The 11,385-nt window shown below is 39.8% G+C and overlaps 2 protein-coding genes across 4 annotated transcripts; one reads left to right on the top strand and one right to left on the bottom strand.

The window, feature by feature from the left end:
• The first annotated feature begins 152 nt into the window (after positions 1-152).
• On the top strand, positions 153-4,354 carry nelfe (negative elongation factor complex member E). 3 transcript variants are annotated; one of them, XM_044052881.1, is made up of 11 exons: positions 153-227; positions 681-763; positions 871-956; positions 1,206-1,275; positions 1,807-1,952; positions 2,476-2,550; positions 2,867-3,182; positions 3,318-3,462; positions 3,568-3,622; positions 3,994-4,096; positions 4,179-4,354. In XM_044052881.1, exons 3-11 carry the CDS (start codon positions 882-884, stop codon positions 4,253-4,255), a joined length of 1,062 nt encoding a protein of 353 aa, XP_043908816.1. In that variant the 5' UTR covers positions 153-227; positions 681-763; positions 871-881; the 3' UTR covers positions 4,256-4,354. The 3 variants fall into 3 exon arrangements, with proteins under 3 accessions (XP_043908816.1, XP_043908815.1, XP_043908814.1); XM_044052880.1 differs by having other exon boundaries at positions 681-780; XM_044052879.1 differs by lacking the exon at positions 681-763 and having other exon boundaries at positions 160-227.
• A 455-nt stretch (positions 4,355-4,809) lies between these two features.
• On the bottom strand, positions 4,810-11,274 carry LOC122786514 (zinc finger and BTB domain-containing protein 12-like). The gene is made up of 5 exons (XM_044052878.1): positions 11,032-11,274; positions 9,516-9,724; positions 9,238-9,423; positions 7,743-7,934; positions 4,810-7,104 (listed from the first exon to the last, which is right to left on the bottom strand). The coding sequence occupies exons 2-5, from the start codon at positions 9,717-9,719 to the stop codon at positions 6,001-6,003; spliced, it is 1,686 nt and encodes a 561-aa protein (XP_043908813.1). The 5' UTR covers positions 9,720-9,724; positions 11,032-11,274; the 3' UTR covers positions 4,810-6,000.
• Between the last annotated feature and the right edge of the window lie 111 nt (positions 11,275-11,385).

Raw genomic sequence — 11,385 nt, 5'->3', positions numbered from 1 at the left:
AGTCACATGAATTTCACATTTTTTCAAAATGTCTACGTTTGAAAATTCCTAAACATGTATATAATACATGTTGATAATAAATTAAGTACATAATAACATTTCTGGGTTTTATGTTAAACATAAAATAAAACGCCAAAAGTCATCAGCAGCTGCGACGTCATATTTATGCGTCGGTGTTTTGTTGAAGTCGCCGTACAGCAGCGTTCGTGTGTGTATGTGTGTGTGTGGTAAGTGAATTAACGACTTACAATCTAAAACAGTTGGCTAAAATGTAATTAAAAAGCCATGTATTTGTTTTGAAGCTGGTAGTTTACGTTTTGTGTGATCAGGTAATTTGTACTCTCTCTAAAGCAGAAGTAAGCGACTTACTTAGCATACATGGGCTAGCAGCGTCGAACAGCTAAAATTATAATATTATTATTATAATGATAATAATTTCCGACAGGCTGTACTCTGAAAAGCGTGATGCTGTCCTCCAAGGTATAAAGTTCTTAATCACAGTCTGAAGTTCTTTATCAAAGCTGAGGTAGCCTGTAGTTTTATATCAAAGGTAAGGGGGTGTGTTGTGTTGATGTTGTTGGTGTCGTATGGTGTGGTTTGGTGTTGTTGCACCAAGTCAGAGGAGAAACACCGCCAATTTCACAGACTTAACATGTTCTTGGTGGACTTGGTTTTGGCAGGTAACACAACACACAACCAGGTGAAGATTACACTTCCATGTAGCAGATTTAAATTCAGCTCAAAAAAGTGGCTGCTGACAGAGGTGGAGGACAACAGCTTGTGAGCTGGACACGTTCAATTTGACAGCTTTATTATTTATTAAATATGAGAATAATTTGAAATTGTTAATAGAGTCTGTCTGTGTTGTAGAATTTAGCATCATGTTGGTGTTTCCCAATTCATTAACGGAAGAAGAGGAGGCCCTGCAAAAGAAATTTGCAAAACTAAAGAAAAAGGTAAACAACTTAAATGCATATAAAATGAAACGGAAGTGCTTAACAGAAAGTTAAAAAAATGTTGATAATTTTACTGATAACTACTGTTGGAAATGAACACAAATAATAATAATGAACACAGTATATGCTATGTCACCACTGGCTCAGTGCCAATACAATCACACACAGAGATGTTTTTATGAATATAGCCTCCAAACCTTTATCAGATGGATATGATGTTTTGATTTTTGTATGTATTTGTCTATTAAGAAAAAGGCACTACATGCCCTGAAGAAGCAGAGTTCCACCAACCAGACAAACCAGAGTGGATTGAAACGGAGTAAGTGCATTTGACTCAGCACCTTTCTATATCAGCATCAACACAGCTGTTAACTATTAGACACTCTTAGTTAAGACTTTTAGGTAGGGTTAATCCAATGATTAATCAGTCACTAAATTAACCGCCAACTATTTTTGATTTTTAATAAATCGTTTTTAGTGTTTTTTAAAATAATTATAAGAAGCTCTGTGATTTTTCAGCTTATTAAATGAGAATATCTTCTGATAACAAATAAATCTTTCAAACTGAACATTTTTGACATTTGAGAACATTGAAAACAATTAAACATTATAAAGATCAGATTATTGGTGATTAAATGAATTGTTAGTTGCAGCCCTACTTTCAGGTAGGTGCACCTAATAAACTTAGAGCTTAGTTTACATGACATGCATATTTGAAAAGAATTAAAAACAAGGTCACCCTATTTAGCACAAAAATTGTGTCTGCTTTAAAACCTGTTACACTAAACATTCACCAACCTTGCTCACACATCTTGTTCTCTTATTTCCTTGACACTTATTTTCATCACAGCATTGACGGACCAGCCTGTCGTTGACACAGCAACAGCAACCGAGCAAGCAAAGATGCTGGTTAAGTCAGGTGCCATCAGCGCCATCAAGTCAGAGAACAAAAACTCGGGCTTTAAACGCTCTCGAATGCTGGAGATAAAACTCAAGGTAGGATAATACTTGTACCGTATATTCAAAGTTCATCTCTGACTATTGAAAAGATAGATGTTGAGATTCCAACTGTTTAGTTAGTGGTGGTTGAATTGAGCTTAAAAGTATTTCTTGATCTTCCATCATCCAGCAATAAAAAAACATAATTATAATGCAAAATTAATCTATAAATAACAAAAACAGACAGTAATTAATAATTACATGTAGACAATTGTAAAACCATAGACATGCTTATTCGTCCATCTTCTAAGGCTTTTTCCTCTACATGAGGGTCACGGGGTGCTGTGGGTGATTGGCGGGGTCACACCCTGTAGAAATGCTTCTATATCATTTAATGTTGAATGTAATGCATTTAATAATGTGAAAATATTAAAATATTTGAGGCCTCTTTAGTGGATTAGAAGCTAAATTACAGATAGTACAAGTGTAAAAGGTTCACTGTTATTCTGGTTATTATATATTTTTCTTGGCTTTGTTTTGATCATCCATTTGTTCAAATCTTGCTCTTAATCTGTCACAGGACCCTGAAAAAGGACCAATTCCTGCTTTCCTCCCCTTCCAAAGGAGTGTTTCTACAGATGAAGAACAGCCGGAGGTACAGTGGAGATTATATGTGACATAACATAACCGATTAAGATGAAATATTCCAGGAAAGACATTAAAGGTAATAAATAACAAGCATGCGTTCAAGTAACCAGAATATATATATAGCTGCTACCCGTCTTTAAATTTAGAAAAAATGATTTATTTAGGAAAAAGCTTTGCTGTGGCATAATTGCAGTTCCCTAAAAGATAAACAAGATAAAGTGCCACTTTAATCTCGTTTTCACGTCAGCATATTAGTGGAACTGTGAAGTTCAGCACAGAAAAGGAGAGCTGTAAACACGTTATTCTTCTCGTGCCTCTCCTAGTCTGGAAAGAGAGCCCACAGGAAATCTCTGTACGAGAGCTTTGTCAGCTCAAGTGACCGATACCGGGACGAGGACGATGCAGGCGCCACGCCGTCCAGCCGTGAGACGGACAGAGACAGAGACAGAGAGCGTGACCGAGAGCGAGAGCGAGAGCCGGACAGGGAGCGTGACCAAGAGCCGGACAGGGAGCGGGAGAGAGACAGAGAAATGGACAGGGATAGAGAAAGAGACCGAGAGCGAGACCGAAGCAGGGACAGGGATCGAGAGCGAGAGCGAGACAGGGAGCGAGAGCGAGACCGAGATGGACCGTTTAGACGTGAGTAACCATTTCCCGTTTTCATCATCCTTCGTCAAAGATGTAGATATCTGGATTTGTAGTGATGGTGGAGGTGGAGGCAACATGCTGGGGACACATTCATGTTCTGTCTTTGGCTGCCATGTGTGTCCTCAGGGTCAGACTCGTACCCAGAGCGGCGAGGAGTGAGAAAGGGCAACACTGTGTATGTTTACGGCTCTGGACTGGTTGAGGACAACCTGCGCTCTGCCTTCAGTCAACATGGAAATATAATCGACCTCTCCATGGATAACCCACGCAAGTATGGACCCTTTAGACAAAGCTGTGTCTGCTGCTGGTTTTACATCCACATTGTGAATATTATTTGCACCTCAGATGTTGAATTTTCCCTTTTTTCTGATTCTAGTTGTGCATTTATCACTTTTGAGAAGATGGAGTCTGCAGACCAGGCTGTGGCAGAGGTTAGTACTATTATTCAATATGATCTTCCTCTCTCATGGCGCTTCCCAAAGTGTTGTTCTACAGCTCCCTGGTGGGCTGTCAAGGTACCGACAGCCATGTAAGAACATGTGAAACGATGATGCAGCTGCAGTTGGAGTTTCGAGACGATCATTTCACAGTCATGATTGTTCACTAGTAGTACGCATATTTTAGGTTTCTCACTCATGCAGTTATTATTTTACTATATTACTGTGCTATTTCTATCCATTTTAAAGAGGAAAAGTAGTTTCACGGTTTTAAAATGTCTAACATTAATAGGGAAAGTGTGGCATCCACATACTGAATGTTCCTCTGTATATGAAGTGGACCTCTCTCTGTTTTTGTCTCACAGTTGAACGGAGCCACAGTGGGAGACGTTCACATTAAAGTCAGCATTGCCAGGAAGCAGCCCATGCTTGATGCTGCCACTGGAAAGTCTGTGTGGGCTTCACTCGGTAAGTGCTGCTTATTGTTATTATAGTTATTTTATCATCAGAGCGTGTATTAACCTTCACCACCGTTTCTTCTCTCTCACAGCTGTGCAGAACAGCACTAAAGGCTCCTACAGGGACAAGAGGAACCAAGTGGTCTACAGTGAGGATTTCCTTGGATGACTCTCGTTTTGTTTTTTTCCTTCTCTTTTTTTTGTGGGCACAGAGAGTTTTTTCGTGTTTGTTTTAATAAACTCAGATGCTGCAAGTGAATGCATCAAATCTTTTGCCGTCTTTTTATAATACACTGCCTGGTCATAATAAAGTCACCTTGATTTAACGCAGCAAGTAGGTGACGAGTTATCGAACCCTAAATGATGAAGTGTCTCATTTAAGAAGCCTAAGGTTGTGGAAAAGATGTTAGCGTCCGATTTTTGTTCTGCATTAAGTAAAGAAAACGATTGTGGAGAGCGGAGAAGCTAAATTTAATTAAATAAAATGTTAATAACTTTCTAATGCAGTGATCCACATCTAATTAATTGGGCTGGTATTTGTCATTATTTAATCATAGGCATTGGCTGATTATTGATTAACTAAAAACTGAAGTCACTAAAACTTTATTTTCTCATGCATTTCTCAATTGATCCACTGTTTCATACATTTATACGTTATTTGGATTGGAAATACTGTATACAGTTGCACAGCAGTACAGATATAAATTGTAGAATATTCTTCAGTTTCATGTTTTGTATCGTTTATTTTAAAACAATTACATCTTTGTTTTGCACATTCTGCACTGGTATCTAAAAATCTACATCAGCGTCGGCCATAGAAAACAAAACATCAGTTGACCTGTAGTTATTATGGTCTGGTCAATGTTATCTGCCCCCAAAACCAAGTCAGCTGACCAAACTACACTGGATCCAGATCTGTATAGAACTTTACCTCCTAAATATTACCATCTTACATACACATGACAAAATTAACCCTGATCTGAGATAAACACACGAGAACTTCAAATGGGACTGAACCATGTTACATTTAAATGACATCAGATCCAGATGAATGTTCCTGCATTCACATCACAAAGTCTGTTCAAATCCGATGATTTCTTGTTTTTTTTAATAACAGTTTTGTTCATTTGTCTTCAGAGGGTACATTATTTCTTTTATTTACACTCACTGATCTTTGAACGGCGTTCAGTGATCATAGTGAACAGTTAGCACATACGGTTTAATAGAATCTACTCCATAGACGTACATTTTTTTCACAGTGCTCAGTATATTGTGAGACGTCACTGTAAGAAAACAACAGGAAGAAATAATCAGATCATTTCTGAAAGCTATTATTATTCTTATTTTTGTTTATGCCAGAATCAGAGCCATCATTACTCGACCGGTACCTTCCTTTTTTTGACAGGTCTGCTGTGAGAGCATTCATTTTATCCACAAACATCACTCGCGTGCTAGAACTTTGCAAGTCTGGTCGCTTTTCTCTATGTATTTAGGAATACAGTTTTAGGAGCCAGTCCGATGCTTCCTCGTGTGTGGCCTTGTTTCCTTCTCTCCTTTTCTTTCGAAAATAAAACTATCTCTGCCATGCTCTTATATCCAGTACCTGGCTAGGGTGCGAGTGTGTAGTGCCGTACAACAATAGTGTTTCTCTCGAGACCCGAGGATTCGCGAGGACCTCCTGATACTGAGGACTCTGGGTCAGTGGTCCTGATCTTGCAAGGCTGGTTTCCACTAACAGACAAGAAGCTGTTAAATTAGGATAAAAATTCTGCACTGTTCCACTTTAAATGGCAATATTTAAAATGTTTCATGTGATAGGGCTGAGTCAGTCACAGGCTGACCTTCTGACATGCCTGCACTCACTCGTGTGAGGAGGTTTAGTGGAGACCCTTTACTGTCTTTGAATGCTTTGACCTATGAGACTTGTGCAGTCACCAGACATTCCTGTTCTTCCTCTCGTATTCTTCCAGCAGCTTCTCTCGCCCTCTCTATCTCCTCCTGCTCGTGAAGAGAGTTTTGCCCCGTGGTTTTCCCGTGTTGCTCCTTCAGGTGGCGCCGTAGCGCGGGCTTATGGGCAAAGCGGGCATGGCAGTAGGCGCAGCGGTGTGGCCGCTCGCCACTGTGGAGGTTCATGTGGTCGATCAGTGTGGATTTTTGAGTGAAAGTCTTGTAGCACAGTGGACACTGGTGGGTTTTGCCGCCTCCCCGGTGCACAGCCATGTGCCGGTTGAAGTTGACGGAGTTGTGGAAGTTCTTCCCGCAGCAGGGGCAGGTGTACAGCAGGTGCATGGTGCGGGAGTGGACTGCTAAAGCGTGGGCTGTGGGGAAAGTCATGCCACAGTGCTCACATATGACGTGCCCCGCTACGCTTGAAGTTGACCCAACGACCGCGACGGACTCGTCGCCTCCTTCTTTTGCTCCACCGCTTAACCCTGAACTACCCTCACCTGCACCACAGCTGGACTCCTCCAAGGAATACTGGTTCACAGTGTTAGCTGCCAGTGGTGAAGCCTTTTCTCCCTGAGCATCACCCACACTGAAGTCTAGGCGTGGGAGGTCAACTGATACATAGCTTCCCGTCTTGAGCCCATCTTGGTTGTAGTCCAGCCCGAGACTCCCTCCTAATCCAGGAGTTGCCAGGTACCACAAATCCTGGTGGTGAGCAATACCTGGAGGCCTTTTCTCCTGAGAAGACACCCACCTTCTCCTTTTGAAACCCCTCCCCTTGCTGCCACTCCCTCTGCCCCGGCCGATTTTAGGATCAGGCCACCTGCGTCTGAAAGCACGCAGACCTTCCACCGAAAGTCCACCAGTGCTGAGATCTACATCATATTCACCGCCTTCTGCTCCGAACACGACACCATCCGTCTCTGGGTAACAAGCAGCATCCTGAGATCCATCAGTGGGAGCTCCTGTCTCCTCCTCCCTGCTTCTGCTCATCTGCTCCTCTTCAGAGACGTATACTCGAAACACATCGTAATCCTCCGGTCTGGACTCGTCCTCATCTGACGCGTGAACCTGTAACAGAGTTACAAGACAGCAACTCTGGAGTTTAGTCTGGAAACTACTAAAATCTCTGTCACCATGTATACTCTCTGTCTGTCTGAAAGTCAAGACAAACAGCAACTGTTTCACAGATAAAAATGATATAACACACACATATATATATAATATAACCTCTGCCCCAATATTATACATTTTAGGGAATCATTTCATTAGCAATTTTATCAAATGTTGACAAAAAATTTATACCAGATTTTTTTTTTAAAGATTTAATAGCAATTAAAATGAAATGTAATGCCAACTATATCATTCTAATAGTTGAGGAATATATACTAAAAACTGTCAATTAGGGACGGGCATTTCTATGCTATTAAATTCAAATATTCAAATGGTATTATTCGAAATATATTTGAATATTCTAAACTCCAGTGCATGTGAGCTAGTGAATGCAGCTTAATTTAAAATATTGTGAATCGTCAAAGTAACTGATGCAAGCAAATGATCTAATAATCTACTGCTCATGCCCACCACTACTGTTTCTATTACACTGTGTTCAAGTTGAGGTGTTTCTTATAAAAACCACTCCATGTTCTGTAAACAGTCAAAATAGCACTTTGCTTTCCGACACGTGTTCGTCATTCACACGTACAAACCTTAATACACGGCTCGTCAAGCACAGGACTTTCATGGTGGTGCTGACCGCTGTCCTGAGCAGACATATCACTGTTGTTCTCCACAGCACTTTGAGGGTCCACAGTGGAGGGTTGGCTGGCGGGGGGAGATGCAACAGTGCGGACGCTGCCACTCACAATCATTGGTTGAGCCGGACTCTCCTCTGTGGTCACCTAGAGGAAGAAATGTACACATTTAGATTTACATACTCTTATGTGCACCTGATTCATGGAAGAATGTATGGCACCATTTTTAATTGAATACACCCCCCCCCCTTTGGACTTGAAAAATATGAATTTAAACCCTTACAACTAACTTTTAGATTGCTGTGATAATATATATATATACACTATATGTATATGTATATGTATATATATATATATATATATATATATTTATTATATAATAATAATAATAATATAAGATGTGTTTATTTTAAAGCCTTTGTTTGTCTATGTTGTCATTGCATTTATTCCTCTTTTGTCTTTTTGCATCTTTCACTCAGTATCACTATAAATGAAATTCATCCCTTAGTGATTTCACAATTCTAAATAAAGGTTGTACATATATACAGTATGTATGTACACAACTCAGAACCTTTGAGCTGCAACTAAGTGCTAAGATTGTGGTAATAGGTTAAATGAATTTTCATTCAGTCAAAGGTGAAAAGGCATTGAAAAGGAAAGACAAGACTATCCAAGGACATCAAATAAATAGTACACATTTCAACATTACAGACAAATGACCTGATTCAAACTAAATGAAAACTGAACTCTATTTTTTGTTTACGTTTTCGAGCGCTGCCTTATCTTAATATTATGTCATTTAACAAACGTAAACCAGAATTTTCAAGCTTTCCACTTAGCTCCCTAAGCTACATGTTTATATTACAACAGAACAGGAAACAGATCTCAGAGTCAGACAACCTCCACATCCTATTGCAACACATATCATTTCAGAATGTTGTTTCTTTTAATTTAATGATGTTCACATGTTTCCCGTTTACTTATAATTGACTCATAATCTGATTTCTTAATGACTTAATACAGTGATAATTGGTTTTAGTTCTTATTTATTACTTTTGGTCAATTTATTTCTCATATTGTTTTTGATGAAATGAAACAACCTTTGTGTGCTGTTGAGTAACAGTTAGTTTCTGCTTCGTACATCATTTGGGCTGTTTTGAAATCAACCATTTTGTTTCTTTGGAATTGGTTTTAAATACAACTCCTATGACTGTTTTTTGAAAGAACACTTCCATACGTGTTACTGTGTATACATGCAAATAAAAGAGGTATCAGATAATCACAAAGTACTTATGTAAAGTTAGGATAAATTGGGAACAAAGATACAGGATACCGTTTCAAACCCTAACCCATAGAAAGAAAAATACAGAGACAAGGCAGACCAATAGTATTATATATAGTTTCCCGAAATGACGACAACCTTTTGAAGTCATTCTTTGGGGTTACTGACCTTGGGGTTCTTCAGCTGTACATACTTCTTCAGAGCTCCTCGGCAGCGCTCCACTATATGTTCCATCTGCAGATAACTGGCAGCAGTTAGGTAGTTGACAATCTCCTCGGAGTTAAACTGCAACATGCCAGTGTAACACGACAGGAGCAGATCACACACCACAGTGGAGCTGTACAGCGCTGACACCTGACAAAATGTGAAACAAAGCACACAGAGAATCACTGGTTCTGAAGCTTTGACGGTTGGGACAGTGTGAGTGATGAAATCTGCCTTGTTACCTGAAGCTTCGGGGATGGGTTGAGGAGGAACTGATCCCTCAGGAAGGGTGAGCAGGCAGCAAGCACCACTTTATGTCCCCTGAATGTCTGGTTGTTGCTGGCAACAATGGTGATGTCACAGAAGTGCTGCCTGGATCTCAGTGAATTCATGTGTTGCAGGGTCTTGTCCCCATGACCCGGCAAACGGAAACACAGCATCTCCATCTTTCCTGAATAACAACGACAAATTGTTACAGTTCGCAAATTATTCATAGCAGCAAAATGGTGTTTGGGTTATCTAAGCACTGAGACCATTTTTGAAGCTAATAACAGCAGGGTGCTCAACAGTAGATACACCATGGTAATCTAGCACAGAAATGAGGTATTTCATGCTCCTGTCAAGTAGGGGTGGGTACAAAATATATCATCATCCTTCCTCCTGCAATATGAGAATCAATATGCCAGGGCAAATGGATATTTTAATGAATAAATTAAGTCACTCTAAAGTACAGTCCCTGTCAGTTTCACTTGCTGGGTGTCACTACTTTACATCTCCTGCTCAAATGAATGAGGGAAACTTGGGTAGAAGTTACCTGGCTGAACACATGGTGGAGAGTCTATGTATCATAAAGTCAATACATAGACTTTATGACCTTTGTTCTTTATGTTGTGAATAAACAGAGAAATCCTGCACTTTTGACTGTTCACAAACATTTTGTTTTGATCAGTAAGACAGTTAGATATGATGTATTACTACATGATTATCACAGAATCGTTGTATTGTAATATTATTAGTATTGTGGACCATGTATTGCATACTGTGAGGTACCCTGTGATTCTCACTCCTCGTATTGAGCTGTGTGAGTGAGCCGATGATAGATAGATAGATAGATAGATAGATACTTTATTCATCTCACAGAGGAATTCACACATGATGATAACTGTTGTGTTTTTGTTTGACCTGATAAATAATGTCATCTCACAAATAAAGAATTAGACAGTGTGCAAACAAACAATTACAAAAAACTACAAACCAATAAATAAATATAGTGTACACACACATCAAGACAACTATAGTGTAATACAGCGCACAGTACATACACAATAATAATGATAGAATGTGCTTATGCTGTACTACAGATCTGTCAAAAAGAATATATCAATTATAATAAAACTGTACAGAATACAATAAAGTAACAGTGATAGTACACTAATTACTGACTGTTATATACTACTAACTATTACTATAACTACTACTCGTCATGAATTGCTACCAAAACATTTTACACGGAGAGACGTTTTAAAGTTAGCTGATGAGAGAACAGCGACAATAACAGTGTGTGTTTTTAAGGATGTAGCCTAGAATAATAGGTATTATTATTATTATGAAGTGAACTGTGTGGGCCGTGAACTCGACGACACATTTACTATTATTTCTTTTCCTCATGGCCTAGCTCAGCTGCCACACTTCACTCAACCTAGCTACTAGTTAGCTACATACAAACAAAAGCTCTCGTCAAACTTGGCTGAAACTCACCTTCCCTCGTCGTTTCGCTAAATATCGTAAGATTTATTTTAAAATGAGTTGAACAGGGCAGTCGCTGGTGTTATGCGGTTAGCAGGCAGTTTTTCTTCATCATTAATTTCGATCGCTTCCAGCCCGATCTCTGTTTACTTTTTGGGTTTGTTACGCTGAGGAGGCGCGTCACGTGACAAAGAATGCCAACCATCGCGTATTCGCCGCCGCTGAACTGACCGTGAATCGGTTTTGCTGTGACGCGCCTCCGCTCGCTTAACCGCGAGGCGGTTGTACGCGTACTGATTTCCGATCAGCGAGTATACACTGAAGGGGGCGTGGCTCGCGCGATGACGCAAGCACGCTATCTACGTC

The sequence above is a fragment of the Solea senegalensis genome, linkage group LG20 (assembly GCF_019176455.1).
Source record: "Solea senegalensis isolate Sse05_10M linkage group LG20, IFAPA_SoseM_1, whole genome shotgun sequence".
Classification (NCBI taxonomy): domain Eukaryota; kingdom Metazoa; phylum Chordata; class Actinopteri; order Pleuronectiformes; family Soleidae; genus Solea; species Solea senegalensis.
This window is presented reverse-complemented; position numbering and strand designations above follow the sequence as displayed.